The sequence below is a fragment of the Nyctereutes procyonoides genome, unplaced genomic scaffold, assembly GCF_905146905.1.
Source record: "Nyctereutes procyonoides isolate TBG_1078 unplaced genomic scaffold, NYPRO_anot_genome, whole genome shotgun sequence".
Taxonomy (NCBI): domain Eukaryota; kingdom Metazoa; phylum Chordata; class Mammalia; order Carnivora; family Canidae; genus Nyctereutes; species Nyctereutes procyonoides.
Window position 1 is genome coordinate 26,093,416 of NW_026575020.1, and position 18,276 is coordinate 26,111,691.

Consider the following 18,276-nt stretch of genomic DNA (forward strand, 5'->3'; position numbering starts at 1 on the left):
TATTACAATGTAATTTAAGTTAGAATAGACTGATATTTAATTTAGCATTAGCATTGTGATTATGTATGCTATTTAAGGGCTTAGCCATGAGGTAAATTATAATTTTCCTTTTGTAAACATTTTTTCACTTTCCCTGGAATTAATGTCAAAAGAGTGGCTGGAGTGACCATAATAATAACACACAAAGTAGATTTCAGAGCAAAGAGTATTACCATGATAAAGGTCATTTCATAATGAAAAGTAGGTCAATTAAGAAATCACAGCAATCTTAAATATTTATACATCTAATACCAGAGTTTCAAAATACGTGGAGCTAAAACTGATAGAACTGCAGGTCCAAAGAGACAAGAGTAGATTACTGGTTACCTAGGATCAAAGGGTCTGGGATAAAATAATTGACTAATGGATATATGCTTTCTTTCTTGGGCATTAAAAGTACTCTAAAGTTGATTGTGGTGATGGTAGCACAGCTCTCTGAATATATATTAAAAATCACTGAATTATACACCTTAAATTTGTGAATTGGGGGTGCCTGGGCGGCTCAGTTGGTTAAGTGACTGACACTTTATTTTGGCTCAGGTCACGATCTCAGGGTAGTGATTATCGAGCCCACATTGGGCTTCGCTATGTTGGGTGTGGAGCCTACTTAAAATTCTTTCATTTCCCCCACTTGGCCATCCCCGACCTAAAAAAAAATGGCTGTACTAGATATAAATCTGATCTACACAGAAATGGTAAATATGTGAGCAAACATAATATTTTTATTTAAAAAATGTTTTTGGAAGATAATTGCTTAAAGCAAAAATAATTATGTGTTTATAACATAGAAGTAAAATGTGTGAAAACAGTACAAAGTCTAAGAGAAAATGGAAGTACATTTTTGTAAGGTTTTTAACTTATACATAGAGAAGTATATTCTTACTTGAAGACAGACTGAGATAAATTAAAGATGTATATGAGAAACCTAAAGTAACACCTTAAAAAAAACAAGTATGGCTAATAAGCCAACAAAGACGTTGCATCATAAAAATCTTAAGGTGAATCGTAAAAATTTCTTGATCAATCCAAAAGAGGGCAAAAAAAAAAAAAAAAAGAGCAGGGAGGGTTAGAGAACAAAGAACAGATTGGAAAACAGAAAAACTGCAACCATACTCATAATCACTTTAATAGGGGGTTTCTATACTCATAATCACTTTAATAGGGGGTTTCTAAATACCATAGTAAAATAAATTGTCATATTAGACAAAAAAAAAGCAAGACCCAAATATATAATACTATCAATATGTGACCCACTTTGACTATAAAGACACAAATAGATTAAAATAGGTTAAAAGGGTGGGAAAAGATATACTATGCTAACAAAGCTGGCTATATTAATATCACGTACAGTACATTAAAAGAGGGTAATTTCTCAATGGCACAGAGATCAATGCAAGAGGACCTAACAATCCTAAGTGTTTATATACCTAATAACAGAACTGCAAAATACAAGAAACAAAACTGACAGAATTAAAAGGAGAAATAGATCCACAATTATAGTCGAGTATTTTAACATCCTTCTGTTAATTGAAAAGGTATCTTTGGTTGCCCTAAGACCAGCTTGGAATGGGCCAACTGCTAGTGAATGAACAGACGGAATGTGACTAGATTTAAAAATATACATATATATGATTTTGACTTTTATACCCAGTATTGACACGATGTTATTCATCCCTTTGTCCCGTGAGCACAGGTCCTGTATTAACGTATAGAGATTTTCATCTTCTGCCGAGTTACCGGAGCCAGGTATACTCACACAGATTACCTCCGCGCGGGGGAGGGGGGTGGGGGGGGACACAAATATCGATAGCCTTAGGGCAGTGTTTTTCAAATTTGAGTGGTTATCAGAGTTACCTGGAGGGTTCGCTAAAATTCAGATTGCTGGGTCCCATCCCGGAGTTTCAGAGACAGGAGTTCTGGGAAAGGGCAGGGAATTCGCATTTAACGAATTCCCGGATGATGCTCCACACTTTGGGAACTACTGGCTTAGAATTTTGTCATTCCTTTCCTCCCATTAAATTCGAGACAGCCAGTGGGTTTACAAACAAAGCCGAAGGCCGTAGGAGTCGGCTCCCCACAAGGCGCTTGCAACTCAAAAGGACTCAGCAGCCACAAGCGGTCCGCACCTCCCAAATCCGCGCGAGAGTTTACGGGACGACGTCGGCGTCTGCGTCAGCGTCACGTCGGCGTCGGCCACGTTCAGCGGAGACGGGAGCAAGATGGCGATTCCGGGCAGGCAGTGAGTGATCCGGGAGTTAGGGTCAGGCTGGGAACGGAAAATGACGGCGACTTTGTCTTTGGCCGAGGAGTAAAAGTGCGCTGGAAATGAAGGGGCTTGTGTCGTCAGGGATAGAGACGGGGAAAAGCGAGAAATCCTGAGGAACACATTCCCCTCCCCCCCCCACATTTTCCAGGATGGAAGCCCGAAGTTTGAGGGAGAAACTTGTGAGGAAATAAAGGAAGTTAGGCTGAGGGGCAGAGAGCGAGACTTTTCTATTTTCCAAAAGCTCGGTCTGAGGCCCCTCAGTCTTGCTTCCTACCCCGCGCTTGAGTTTCTCCCCGGTTGGATGCTTTCATGGGCAATGAGAAGAGACAATTCCTGGCTTCCTTAGACGGCCTTATTCTCCTTGGCTGCTCAAGTCCTGATTCCCGCCCTCCCTTCTTGTTTTAGGAATGTTGTGCTGAGAAACCACAGAAAAGGGTAGGCATATAGGGAACTGGGGTATACATTACCGCAAGAGAGACAAACATTACGTGTTCTTGGAAGTTTTACCTTTGATGTATAATCCTTACTTCCCGTGATCTCGGCATTTTAAAGGCCAAAAACGTGAGAGACTAAATGAGTTGGATCAGACGGTTCTCTGAGATGATCCAAGACAGCAAATGAACTCAGTAGAGTGTAGTGGGCATTTGCCCCGTGTCTACAGGGGTTTCTCAGTTAGTGGGCATTAACAGCTTTCCGCTAACATGTTCTTTCTAAAACAATACTATTATTTCATTATCTAAAACATTCTTTAATTACTTCTTTTCTTTGATTAAAATGGTATTTGAATTTGGCTCTTGTCTGCAAATAGTTACTTAAAAGTAATAGTTATAAAATCTTAACGCACATTAGAATTTTGAGATCACTAAAAAGCAGAAACTGTTACATGTTCATGACCTATATGATATGTTTTGGCGTGTTAGCTTCATCTGGAAGAGGTAGTGGATGTATTATTTTTTAACATTTAAATATAATGGTGTAATTTCTATTTCAAAAAAAAAATGCAGGTATGGGCTTATTTTGCCAAAGAAAGCACAGCAGTTGCACCCTGTTTTGCAAAAACCATCAGTGTTTGGAAATGATTCTGATGATGATGATGATGAGGTAAGGGAACCTATGTTTTTCCGTTGCATTGTTGGAAATAATATTTTTAATAGAACTTGCAAATTTGATATCTTTGCGTGCCTTGTCATCGCAGTGTATCCGGCGTATTATGTAACATATAATGTATATATAATATATACACTCTAAATATTATATATAAGTATATATTATATATAAGTTTGTGTAATGTATAGTATGTGATAATTATATTTACAGCATTATCAAAAGGAATATTTAAAGAAAGACTTCTCACTGATTTTTTTTCTTCACAAGTGATACATGGATGATCTAAGTGTTTTTTTAAGTTGTGAATTTCAGTTATTTCTAAGCAGTTATACAGAGTTGTTTGAGACAGCTAATACTGATGTGACAAAATTGTTAATATACAGATCCCTGAAAATGAGCTGTTGATACTACTACAATAACATCTAATGTGAATATTTTTTGTTTTAGCAGCCAAAACAATGTTTTCCTGTGAAATCCACAGCTTATAGCAGAAACAACCCCAAATGTATCTATCCTTGTCTAATACTTAAGTCGTTTTCTGTATTTCTAAGACTTTTTGCATCAGTTAATCTCGTACTTCCTTTGTTCTGGCAGACAGGTAGCTTTTCTTTCAGGTTTTACATATGTTATGATGCAATAGGTATATACTTGAACATATTGCATTTTATAATGTTCAGTATACTTGAACATACTCCTTTTTGCTTTCCTTCTGTTGAAGAAATTGGTTCTAGATACAGTCTACTTCCCTACATTCTGCCCAGACAACTATCACATTATGATTTTTATTTGCATTTCCCTGATGGCCAGTGATATTGGCCATTTAGATAGCATCTATGGAGAAATGTCTTTTGGTATCATTTGCCTATTTTAAAATTGGATTATTTGTCCTTTTAAGAGTTGTAAAATTTCTTTATATATTCTTTTTTTTTTTTTTTTAAGATTTTATTTATATGACAGAGAGAGAGGGAGAGAGAACAAAAAGGGGGAACAGCAGGCAGAGGGAGAAGGAGAAGCAGACTTCCCACGGAGCAGGGAGCCTGATATGGGGCTCCATCCCAGGACTCTGGGATCATGACCTGATGAGCCTGATATGGGGCTCCATACCATGACCTGGGATCAGACACTTAACTGACTGAGCCACCCAGGCGCCCCATCTTTATATACTCTAGATACTAGTCCCTTATTAGATATAATTTGTAAATATTTTCTCCCATTCTGTGGGTTATCTTTTCACTTTCTTGGTAGTATCCTTTAAAGCACGAAAGTTCAACTTTGAGAAAGTCCAATTTATTTTTTTCCTTAGGTTTCTACTGCTTTGGTGGCGTACCTAAGAAACCACTCCTTAATCCAGTGGCACAAAGATTTATACCTGGGTTGTAGTTTTACTACTTAAATTTAGGTCTGTGATCCAATTTTGAGTTAATTTTTGTATACTGTATGAAATAGGGGTCTTTATTATTTGCATATAGATATCCAGTTGTCCCATTGTCGTTTGTTGAAGACTATTCTCCATTGAAATGACAACACTTCTGTCGTTTGTTCTAATATACAAATATATATATATATATATATAAAACCTACCATGGACATGCTTATTCTGTAGTTTCACATCCTGGCATACCATGTAACACAAAGCAAAAATCTGAGAAGGATGGATGTACACAAGTGATTTAAAGTTTACACATGTTATTGTTCTTTCTTTTCCATTGTGAAATGAGGCTGGACAGTGGATACACTAGAGCCAGAAAAGCTGGGCTAGTCCATTTTGCTCTTTCTTCTTTCTGTCTCCCCCTCCCTCTTTTCCTCTCCCCTTCTTTTACATAGAGGGACTTTAATTAGTTAATTAAAGTTAATTAGTTTAATTAATTAGCAGAGGGGATCCCTGGGTGGCGCAGCGGTTTGGCGCCTGCCTTTGGCCCAGCGGTTTGGCGCCTGCCTTTGGCCTCGGATCGAATCCCACGTCGGGCTCCCGGTGCATGGAGCCTGCTTCTCCCTCTGCCTATGTCTCTGCCTCTCTCTCTCTCTCTGTGTGACTATCATAAATAAATAAAAATTTAAAAAAAAATAATAAAGTGGACTTAAAAAAAATTAATTAGCAGAGAATTAGTTACATAAGTAGTCAAAAAGAGGATGGTGAGGCAACCCAGGGATTAGCAGTAGTAAGAGCAAGTAGTGATAAATGGAGGGATACAGGTAAGATATAGGTCTTGGAGGCCAAGAGCTAGGGTGACCTGGGAACTAGATTCTTACAGAAGAAGCTGAAGCCACTGGGGAAATTCTGTCGAGTAGAGAAAAGCGCAGAGAGGAATACTTTGTTTTTGATCTTTCCAGTAGATCATCTTTGTTTTCCTTTGGTAGAGCTCAGCCAGAAGCCAACTGACAAGAAAGTTGTAGCTTAGTTCTTAATGAACAGAATATAAAACTTTTTTAGTGTAACAACTTACCAATAATGAGATCAGTCTGATGAATTCCAGCTTATTCTTATACTGAGAAGTAAATTTCTTAAGTATATTTAAATAGTTGTGTGGTTTGAATACAAATCTCTTATTTAAAAATCAACAATTTAGGCAGCAATGAAATTATTGGTGCCTTGGGGAAAATGTGGAGAAAGATATTTTATGGTTCTTTCCTAAAGAGGGCATTTGATATACCTGGAAAGGAGCTGCTACAAAGCAAATGCATTGGTGCTTGCAGCAATTAAGAAGCATTTAAGAGCCCAAATTTAAGATCACACTTTGTTTCCAGTGGTCCAGCAGATGGGGCCCTAGTAAATGAATTCAATTTTAATATATACTTATAAATCCAGAGTAAGTTTTAAAAGTAGGAAAGTACTATTTAAATGATTCGTCTTTTAAAAATTATCGAAACTAATTAGAAGTCATTGTTTTTGTTCAAAGGTAGGGAAGATGGGAGTTTTTACCCTATATGAGTAAGAAGTTTATATTGTATCCAAATGCTACTGTCTGATTATGTGTTAGAAAGGTTTTGCTATGATAGTAATGTGTTTATTCCAGTGTATCCTCTTCCAGTCCCATTGCCACCACCTTCATTACTTAGATTTTAATAGCTTTGTAACTAATTTCTTTATCATCTGTCTCCTTAAATTAATTTGAAATACTGTTTACAGATTGATCTTTTTAAAGTTCTATTCACTTGTAACTCTCTTGCTTTTGAACCTAATCGTATTTAAAATCTAAACTGCTAAAAAAATAAATAAAATAAAATAAAATAAATAAATAAAATAAATCTAAACTGCTATTGAAAGCCTGACATTGAAAGCCTTCACTGTGCTCTGGCTTCCAAATGCTTATTAACATTTTTTCTAACTGTGCTCCTCTGTGTATGTATGCGTTTGAGTTTTTTTGCACCTCTGCTTTTCTTGACACTTGAAGTCTCCTCATTCTGCGTGTCCAAATTATAGCCATCCTTCAAAACTCGTTGCAAAAGCTGCTTTCTTCATTTCCCTCAGGGGAAGCAGTCTCATCCTTTTTTGGTCGCTGTTCTTTTCTTAGCACTTAGCTTTTTATACCTTGTGTTGTAACTTACTTGCAAGTCTTTTTGCTATATGAGCTCCATGGGTTAGGTTCTGGATATCTATACTGATACGTTTACTACATGTAAAGTTACTTACTCAGATGCTTTAGCTGTCTAAATTGTAAAGAGCCAGGTAGTAGATGTTTGGATTTTGCAGACTAACTGTTGAACTTCACTCTCTTGCTGTGAAAGCAGCCATTAGATAATATGTAAGCAAACGAACATGACTAATGAATGTATTTTAATAAAACTTCACTTATAAAAAGAGGGGTGGCTGGATTTGGCTATAACTTGCTGACCCCTGGTCTACACAATTATTCTCAAAAGTACTTGTGATAACCAGTAGTTTTTCACAGATGTTGTAAGATGGTCAGTGACTAAAATAGATTTTGCATGACAGGTAAAACAAGGAACTTCATTTTAGATCTTTGTTGCTACTAAGTGCTTGTGCATTTTGCAGAGCCAATGGCTTTTCCTTTTAATCTTGGCAACTGAAATACTTATTTGTAGACAATGTTCTTGTAAGATCCTATTTTACATTGTAATTCCATGAAAGAAGTATGAGCAATACAACATGAAAGTTGTTGCAGTTTAGTATCTTTATCCAAAAGCAACAATTTTCAGATTGGATCAAGATACAGAACTCTTTGATCTCTTTACAGAATTACTAAGTTAAAAAAAAAAAAAGAATTACTGAGTTAAGCTAGATAGCAAATATTTATTAATTTAGTTTTCTTAAACGTGTCAGAAATGTCAGATAAATGGTGGATGATAACAAAAATTGCACTTTGAGTCACTCAGAAGCCATTGTATAGTCCTTTTATAGGTTAAGCGTTCATTTGTCACAAGATGTATGAAGCATTTATGAAAACACTAATACTCCAGGAAAATGCATTTATAGACAAATATAGAATAGAAATATCTAATAAACATTACAGATATTTCATCATAGTATATTTAAGAAGTGTAAATTAAATTAGGACAACCATGAGCTGCCATTTTTTACTATATTAGCAAATACTTTTAGAGAATGGTAATGGCAAGGTTTTGGTGAAATGGGTATTCACACTTGTGTTAGTGTAAGTTGGTGCCCCTTTTGGAATATAGCTATGCAATTTATATCAATCCTTTAGAAGTTAAGTGTGTTTAACTCAGTATATCAATCAAAGTCAAACTGCCTGTATTTTCCCTTCTAAAATTCTCTCTGGAAGAAATTATCAGAAATTTGAATTAAAGATTTATAGATACTCAAAAATCTTTGTTTCAGGGTTGTTTATGAAGGCAAAAACTTAGAGCCAGTCCAGCTTTCTACAATAAGTGTATGGCTAAATGTGGTGTGATGTATATACAAAATTGTTACAGATAAAATCAAAGGAAAAAAGAAGGCATTGCAGAATATTAATTATAGTTGTCTTTGTGTAGTCTACTGATGAACGGTTGTTTTTTGTATTTTTATGTATTTTCCAAATTTTCCACAGTAGTTGTATAATTGAAAAAATATTTTTTAAGAAAAATTAATGGTGAATTTGATAAGCATTGCCTATAAGATACTTAGATTTTAAATCATGTTAAAATATAGAAGGAAATAACACATTTCATCTGATAGAAGGCATAATGAAACCGTGAGTATTGGAACTACTTAGAAGCATGAAGTAAAGTGAAATGAGCAGAATACAAAACTGAATAAGTATGGTTGTATACATATGTGCAAATAGAAAAATAAATGAAATCTGTTATTTTTTTTTGGATGATAGCATGTGGGTTTTTTAGTTTTCAAAAAAGTTATATTGTTATTGTAATTTTGAAGAATAGAAGGAAATGAGTGCTTTAAAAAAGATAGCCATAATTGTATATTCTTGAAGTTAGAAACATTAATAAGTAACTGGGTTACATGATAACACTTCGTTGCTTTCACTATTTCTTAATCTTTCTCCACTTTAATTCCAATCTTTTAAAAGCATTTTCGGGATCCCTGGGTGGCGCAGCGGTTTGGCGCCTGCCTTTGGCCCAGGGCACGATCCTGGAGACCCGGGATCGAATCCCACGTCGGGCTCCCGGTGCATGGAGCCTGCTTCTCCCTCTGCCTGTGTCTCTGCCTCTCTCTCTCATTCTGTGTGACTATCATAAATAAATAAAAATTAAAAATAAATAAATAAATAAATAAAAGCATTTTCAAGGAAAGTAGTCTGCATAGGTCTGTTTTTCCTAATGAAAAAACTAATTATTTTGGTTGGATGCCTATTTGGTTTGCTAATAGTGAGAAAAAGTTAAAATGTTAATCTGTCACAACAGTATAGTACATCTGAACCAATAAAGTTTCAGTTGTGGTTTTTCGTCAGTTATAATAATTTTCTATTTCTCTGAATATAGTCTGGTATAGTTAAAATGACAGTTTTATGTAAACATGACAAAACAGATTATGTATGGAAAGCAGAAAATGTATATTATTTTAGTGATGACTAAGAATTTTTCATACTTTTCTCATACTACTAAAATGAATTCCTGGTAAATTCATGATATTGAGTATATCTAACAGCAATATAAGCCATGAAGGATTTGAAGTAATTGTGCAGTTTTACTAAAAAAGGCATCCCCTTGACTTGCTGTCCATAAGTGAAACAGAAACCTAAGAAAATGCAAGAGGAGAGAAAAAGACAGCACTAAATGATAGAAGTCTGTCAGGAGTGGGACAGATGACAAGAGAAGTCTTTTTTTTTTTTTTTTTTTTTAATTTATGATAGTCACACAGAGAGAGAGAGAGATAGGCAGAGACACAGGCAGAGGGAGAAGCAGGCTCCATGCACCGGGAGCCCGATGTGGGATTCGATCCCGGGTCTCCAGGATCGGGCCCTGGGCCAAAGGCAGGCGTCAAACCCCTGCGCCACCCAGGGATCCCTTTTTTTTTTTTTTTTTAAGTAAGCTGTACACCCAGTGTGGGACTTAAACTCACGACCCCATGATCAAGAGTCATGTGCTTTACTGACTGAGCCAGCCAGGTGCCCTGAGAATTTTCATTTCTGTTCCCATCCTATTGGAAGGTAAAATTAGAGAAGTAGCTGAGGGAACCCAGATTATGAAGATGAGATGAGGTAGGAATTTATTATCTTTTTTTAGGAAGGAAATCCTACTATTAATCATGAGTCCTTGTAGATATGTATAATTGATTTTTGAATCTATATTTAAATCTATGCATTTTTAGCCAGACTTACTTATGTTTGTACATGGGCAACTTTTAAAAAAAAATTTTGGTATGAAATATAATGTGCCAGCATTATTGTATTTTTCAACTTGAGTGTTTTGTTTTATAATTTCTATCTCTTTATTGGTATTCTCTATTTGATGAGACATTGTTCTCATACTTTAGTTCTTTAGATGTTTTCTTTGGTTCTTTGACTGCATTCTGTGTATGGATCATACTTTCTTGTGTCTTTGCATGTCTCTTAATTTTTGATTGGGAACTGAAAGTTTAAAATACTACCGTTTGCCAACTCTGGAAACCAGAGCCTTTCCTCTTTCCAAGGTTTATAGTTTTTTGCTGTTTTTTGTTGTTTTGTTTTTTATGTAATGGCCTTGCTGAACTAATTCTTAAAGTTTATATGTTTTGTTGTGTGTGGCCACTGAAGTCATGTTTGGTTAGCTTAGTGGTTAGCTAATGATTTGACAGAGATTTCTTTAAATACTTGTTAACTAATAAGTCTCCAGTCTGCCAAGGGGCTCTAATTGCAGGGCATGTCTGCAGTATACCATCAGGCATTTTACAGCTTTGCCTTAGCCTTCACTTCTTGCTTGTGCAGAGCCTCAGGGTCAGTTGTAAGAGTTTAGGACATTCTCAGGTCTTTCCTGATCAGGCACAAATGTCTGTATGCATGTGGACTTCATGATCCTCAGGAATATGCGAGAGCTTTCAAAGCCCCCATTGAACATCTTATTTCTCAACATTTTTAAAGCTTTTTGGTTAGCCTATTTTTCCCCAAACGTTACAACTGGTATGCATTATGGCAGGCAGCCCTGATGTTCAGCAGTTGTCTTTGATTGTTTTTGACAGACAGCTCCAGGGAAAAGGCTCTTTTACTTTGGTGCTCTGTCAAGTTAAATAAAGCCAGCCTTGTGAGTGGTGTGTCTTCCGGGAACCACCAGACAGGTCCAATAATAATTCTCTGGGATAGAGGTTTTGAAGGATCTCTCACCCCATTCTGCCTTCTCTAGTGGCTGCTAGACTGCTGGTTTCTGCAGCACAATACAATCTGCCATGGTTGTAGGCCGTTGTTTTTAGGCTACCATGACACTAGGGAGGGGATGATGGAAATGGGGGAAGTTAAAATGTTACAGAGTTCTTACTGAGATTCAGCTGTTCTTGAATAAATGCTCCCTGGACTCCTTTAAGCTTTTAGTTAATTTCCAGAGTTCTGAAAATACTGATTCTGACTTTTTTTTTTTTTTTGCCAGTGTTAAAAAAGAAAGTTCTGTGCATCCATATTCTGCCATTTTCAGTGACTTCCCAAGGTATCTTTTAAGCTTCTCCAATACATTTTTGTACACTTCAGATAAAGTCCTCTTCCTGGTTTTTAAATTTTTTTTTTTTTTTTTTTTTTATGATAGTCACAAAGAGAGAGAGAGAGAGAGAGAGGCAGAGACACAGGCAGAGGGAGAAGCAGGCTCCATGCACCGGGAGCCTGATGTGGGATTCGATCCCGGGTCTCCAGGGTCGCGCCCTGGGCCAAAGGCAGGCGCCAAACCGCTGCGCCACCCAGGGATCATCCCCTCTTCCTGGTTTTTAAATCACTATGGACTTCCCATTGCTCTTAGGATGAGGACCAGAATCCTTATTTTTCACTTGCAAAGTCATACATTGTCTTGCTATTCTCTTGCTGTCTTGCCCTATTTGAGTCTTTAAAATTGCCTTAGTAAGTGAATTTTAGTGCACCTTCAAGTACACATTTTAAAAGCTAAGTATCTTGGGCAGCCCCAGTGGTGCAGCAGTTTAGCGCCGCCTGCAGCCCGGGGTTTGATCCTGGGGACCCTGGATCGAGTCCCACATCAGGCTCCCTGCATGGAGCTTGCTTCTCCCTCTGCCTGTGCCTCTGCCTCTCTCTCTCTCTCTCTCTCTCTGTGTGTGTCTCTATGAATAAATAAATAAAATCATAAAAAAAAATAAAAATAAAAACTAAGTATCTTGATTGGACTTGTATTGGTTTTATAGGTTAGCTTAGAAGAGAATTGATTTTTTAATATTTTAGTCTTTTCATTTACGAAGACGCCATATATCTTTATTTGTTTAGGTGTTTTATATATCCTTTAGTACAATTTGAAAATTTCTTTAATTAAGATCATACACATCTTTTATTAGATTTATCTAGGTACCTTCAATTTGTTGCTGTTGTAGAAGGGACTTTTTTTGTGAATTCTTATTACTAGTACATATGAATGCTGCTTATTTTTTTATTGATTTAATTCTGGTTCCTATATAGTAGATCTCATAACTTTATGATTTCTTTTGAGTTCTTTTCACTAATATTTCTTTTTTTTTTCCACTAATATTTCTTATTCCTCTGTGTGTGTGTGTGTAATTGCATTACCTGGAAACTACAATGTAGTGCTAAATAGAAAACAGTGATAGAAACATTCTTATTACACATCTGACTTTAATGGGAGTTGCTTATAAAGTTTTATAATTAAATGTGATGTTTGAGCTGTAAGTTTTTGGTACTGTTTCTAGTTTACTAAGAATTTTTATTATAAATGAGTATTAAATTTTAATCTTTTAGCATCTATTACCATGAATTTATTTTTTGAAGTTAAGCCATCCTTATATTCCTGGAATCTTTTAATTGTTATTTAGTCTGATTTGGTGCACTCTTGCTAGTCTTTTTACTGGTGCTTTCCATTTCTGAGGTCTTTGGCTTAATTTCTTTCTTTTTTTTTTTTTTTTTTTTTAATTTCATTGTTGAGTAGTTTTTCAGCAGGTGCTCATAGGGACATTTTTTCCTAACAATCTTAATTATTAAGAAATAATTGCTTATTGCTTTTATCACCTAAATATGTTTGAATGGGTGTACTATTTCTAGAATAACAATTTATTTCAAAACCTTGTAGACATTAGTCATTTTCCCTGTTGTAGAATATTCTTATGAGAAAGTACAATACTATAGTGTTTTGTTTTTTAAATCTCTCTTCTAGATGACTTTTTTATTGGCTTGGACAGCTAGTGGGTATTTTCTTTTTATTCTTTAAGTTCAATGTGTTTTGGTGCAAATCATTTGGAATTATTTTTTCCTGGAATGAATTGTTGCTTTTTATCTAAATATTTAATTTTTTCTGGATGCCTGGGTAGCTCAGCAGTTGAGCGACTGCCTACTGCCTTCAGGTTCTGGATCCGAGGGTGGAGTCCCATATCGGGCTCTCTTCGGGGAGCCTGCTTCTCCCTCTGTCTAGGTCTGTCTCTCTCTGTGTCTTTCATGAATAAATAAATAAAATCTTTAAAATTAATATATAAATAAATATCTAATTTTTTTCATCATTTCCCAAAAACTTACTATCACTGTATCAGAATACTTTTTCTGATCCATTTGCTAGGTTATCTTTTTGGAGGATCATCTTGGTTTTTATATTGTTGTGCACTTATTATTTTACTCAATAAATATTTAGTGATTTCTGTTCTGTGCCAATGAAACAAAACAAAGCCATGGCCCTTGTGGAGCTTACATTCTTGTGAGAGGAAGAGAGGTGATAGTTATCTAACAGATAAGTAAATTACATGTTAATTTACAAGGTGACAAGGACCAAGATAAAGTAAAGCCAGGTAACATAAGAGTTAAACAGATATTTGGGGAAATTAATCAATTTTTGTCTTTTTTCTCTGAATTAAACATTATCTTAAACCTTTGTTGGTATTTAGGTCTTTTCTGTTTTTTGCTGTTTCTGATTTATTACCTCTAATGGTGTTATTTCAGTCCTCAGTATGTTTTCTTAGTTCTTCAGTCTCCCTTTCCATCCTTTTTATTGTTTTATTACCTGACCGTTAACTCATTTGATTTAATTTGTGGTCTTATTCTGAAGGGATTTGACAGGGAAGAGAGAGAAGAGTTGGAGATGATAACTTGAAGGAATAATAGTAGAGTTAGTGGAATTTTCCTTGTTTTCTTAGGATAGAGATGATTTATGTATGTTTAAGCTGGAAGGGAAGAAGCTAAAGAAAAGAAGAGATTATATAGCTAAAGAAGCAAAAGTGTCAAGCAGTAAATTGGTGTATATCCCACACAGAGCACTTGGGTAATAGTAAGATATTTGAATCTGGATCTGCCTGATTCCAAAGTCCATGCTTTTAAACATTATAATACTTCCTTTGAGAGGTAGGTTGTTTATAATAGAATTTTAAAAGTTTGAGAGAGGGGTGCCTGGTGTCCCAGTCTGTTAAGTGTCTGCCTTTGGCTCAGGTCATGATCTCAGGGTTCTGAGATCTAGCCCCACCTGGTGCTCTCTGCTCAGTGGGGAGCCTGCTTCTTCCTCTCTCTTTGCCTGCTGGTCCCCCTTGCTTATGTGCACTCTCTCTCTTTCTCTCTCTGTCAAGTAAGCAAATAAAATCTTGAGAAAAAAGTTTTGAGAGAATGGATTTCAGAAAAAGGGTTAGTCTGGGGACTGGCAGAGATCAGACAGACTTCAGAGACTCCGTCTTGTTTACTGGTTGGAAAAGGAACACAAATAGAAGTTATGTTGAGACATGGTTTTTACCATGTGAAATTGCACAGCTCTGATTCCAGTGATTTAGGAATATTTTAAGGAGATGGGGCTATTAACTTTCAACAAAGTGGATATTCAGTTGTCCAGAATATTTTTTTGAAGAGTTTCTCCCAAGGGTTTTCAGTAGAGGTGTCACTACTTCCAGAGAGGCATTGGGAAATTTTTATGGTGGCTCCTGCTTATTGCAGTTTTTGAGAGTATTATTGACACCAGTTTTTGATGTGGGCCAGGGAAAGTAGATATTCTGCATTTCATGACCCCCATCTATATAGGTAAGATCCCTCTGAACATTTATATAGATTAAAAACTATAATTTTATGAGGCTATCCCTAAGTTCTTTTTGCACATAAACACAAAATCTTTTGTACATTTTTTTTTTATTTATTTATTTATTTATTTATTTATTTATTTATTATTTATGATAGTCACACAGAGAGAGAGAGAGGCAGAGACACAGGCAGAGGGAGAAGCAGGCTCCATGCACTGGGAGCCCGACGTGGGATTCGATCCCGGGTCTCCAGGATCGCGCCCTGGGCCAAAGGCAGGTGCCAAACCGCTGCGCCACCCAGGGATCCCCCTGTACATTTTTTTATTAAATAAGTTTAACCAAAATTTTAATACTTTTAGAAAAGTATTTTTACATGGCAAAACATATGCTAAAATTTCTGCTAATTTGTCTTGTACATCAAGAGAAGATTATATCTTATTTTGTTTTTACCAGGGGAGAGGGGGAGAGAACTTTTACAGAGCGTTCATTTAAAAAAATTATGTCACCATCATCAATATCAGTTGTGATATTTAGTTATCAGTTCTGCAGTAGGATTTGTATCTATAGCATTAATGGTGATTATAGTGAGTCTATGTGGTAGAATGATACTTTGATACTTACTATTTTCTAATATGCTTATGCAGTTACACATAGAAATACAGTATTATTCCATTATAAGTTACTTCCCTTTATTCTTTATAGTTCTTTATGGATATATATGTGTGTATCCAAAGCTGCACAAAAAAGAAGGAATATGTCTATAATTTTAAAAAATTGTATAGAAGGTTTATTATCTGTGTTTCATTTCGATATAAAGAGCCCTATAAAAGAAGGGTATTGAGTATAATAGGACTGAGAAGTACTGTTTTGTGCCTTTCTCAGTGATGTAAAATGGTTCATTTATTGTATATTAAATTCCCATAAATATGGGGGTCTGTTTCTCTAGACTATTCTGTTCCATTGATTTCTTTCTGTAATCCTTTTCCAGTGCAGTTTTATTTCAGTTACTCTAGCATTATAATTTGGTTTGATATATTGGTTCTAAGATGCTTCATTAGTGATACTTTCTTGATGTCACCAGAAAGTGTCAGTGGAGATTTTCATTTGGCATATCATTATTGCTTCCTGGGTGACAGCTATTATTTTTAAGATGTCATCAATTTCTGAGACATTAAAATGTGAAAAAAAATATGTTGTAAAATCATTGAAATAGGGTGTTGTCATCTTCATTTTACAGTTGAGTAAGTGAGCAGAGAGTTTAACTTGCCTAAGATCACATAGTTAATTGATTTCATAGCTCATATGCTTGATTGGGATCTTTTAAATTTATTGTTATATTTTTTCTAAGTATTTATTGCTGATATATAGCAATAGTTACATTTGCTCTAGGTTCATGGTAAATACCCTTTTTCAAATTGGAGAAGTTGCCCTCTGTTGTAGGTATATCATTTCTAAATCTTTTTGTTTACAATTTTTGGGTAATCCTGTCTACTGGGTCCATCTCTATAGAGTTCTATAAGATGCTCCTCCCTGTGAGAGAATATACTTTCTGCCCTTGATACTAAGCTTATCCATGAGACTTGTTTAACCAGTGGAATGTGAGTGAAACTGATAAGCTATATCTGAGCAGAAGCTTTCAGAGCCATCTTATGATTTAGCCGTTGCTTTTCCGCTCTGCCAATATGAACAGCGTATGGCAGATAGAGTCTGCCTTCAGCCTGGAATGAAGTCAGTATGGACCTACAAGCCATCCATAATGGACATGTAGCATGAGCAAGAAATAAACCTTTATACCGTAAGCCATGGGATTTTGGTTTTCGTTATTTTTTTTTTAAGATTTTATTTATTCATGAGAGACACAAGAAAGAGGCAGAGACATAGGCATAGGGAGAGGAGAAGCAGGCTCCCCTATAGGGAGCCTAACTTGGAACTCTATCCCAGGACTCCAGGATCATGACCTGAACCAAGGGCAGATGCTCAACAACTGAGCCACCAGGTGCCCTGAGTCATGAGATTTTGATGATGTTATTTGTTAACACAGGATAAATTAGTGGAAATTGACAATAATCTAGAATGCTGAAAATTTTTATTAGGCATTTGGATTGAATTTTATCACTTTTTTTTTTTGACATCTATTACTATGGTGAATTACATTGATTTTTCTAAAGTGAAACCACTCTTTACTAGAATAAACCCTCTTGGTCTTGGTGTATCTATTCCTTTATATGTGCAGCTGGATTTTATTTGCTAATTTTTTTATTGTGGGAAAATATACATAACATAAAATTTACCATTTAGCCATTTTTAGTTGTGGAGTTAGGTACATTTACATTGTTGTACAATCATTACCACTCTTTAGAACTTTTTAAGCTGTAATATGGAGTTCTAGAGATCCCCAAGATCTTTTCATGAGGTCTGCAAAGTCATACTGTTTTCATAATAATAAGACACTATTTGCCGTTTTTTAATTTTTTTTTTATTTTTATTTTTATTTTTATTTTTTATTTATGATAGTCACACAGAGAGAGAGAGAGAGCAGAGACACAGGCAGAGGGAGAAGCAGGCTCCATGCACCGGGAGCCCGACGTGGGACTCGATCCCAGGTCTCCAGGATCACGCCCTGGGCCGGAGGCAGGCGCTAAACCGCTGAGCCATCCAGGGATCCCCAGCAATCTTCTATTAAAGGGATTCACCGAAAATATAAAACACTGCCACTCTTCTTACTAAATTTATTTGTAAAGTACATTTATTTTTCATAAGAATGTCATTAGCATGAATGGATTTATAGTTATGATTCAGTGAATTAATAAAATTTTCTTTTTTAATATCGAATATGGTAAATATTGATAGGATGACTCATGTAATAAGCAAAAGCTCTTTGGGTCCTCAGTAAGTTTTAAAAGTATTAAAAAAGGTTGAGACCAAAATATTCAAGAACCTCTGCCTTAGAGTAGTTAAAAGATGTTAAAATGGGGAGCGCGGTGGCGCAGCAGTTTAGCACCACCTTCAGCCCGGGTGTGATCCTGGAGAGCATGGATCGAGTCCCACGTTGGGCTCCCTGCATGGAGACTGCTTCTCCCTCTGCCTGTGTCTCTGCCTCTTTCTCTCTCTCTCTCTCTCTCTCTGTCATGAATAAAGAAATAAAATCTTTAAAAAATAAATAAAAGTTGTTAAAATGCAGGGCGCCTTGGGTGGCTCAGTTAGTGAAGCTTCTGCTTTCAGCTCTGAACATGATCCTGGGGTCCTGAGATCAAGCCCTGCGTCAGGCTCTCTGCTTCATGGGGAGTCTGCTTCTTCTCCCTCTGCCTCTCTCCCTGCTGTGCTT

The 18,276-nt window shown here is 36.1% G+C and overlaps 1 protein-coding gene across 4 annotated transcripts in view; it reads left to right on the forward strand.

The window, feature by feature from the left end:
- The first annotated feature begins 2,216 nt into the window (after window positions 1–2,216).
- NSRP1 (nuclear speckle splicing regulatory protein 1) overlaps window positions 2,217–18,276 on the forward strand; it is a 54,393-nt gene continuing 38,333 nt past the window's right edge. The window contains exons 1-3 of one of the 4 annotated variants that reach the window (XM_055334381.1): window positions 2,259–2,278; window positions 2,711–2,740; window positions 3,310–3,406. In XM_055334381.1, coding sequence (XP_055190356.1) covers window positions 2,259–2,278; window positions 2,711–2,740; window positions 3,310–3,406 — 147 coding nt within the window. Of the gene's footprint in view, window positions 2,279–2,710; window positions 2,741–3,309; window positions 3,407–18,276 lie in introns of all 4 variants that reach the window. The other 3 variants (XM_055334389.1, XM_055334399.1, XM_055334409.1) reach the window with 3 other exon arrangements.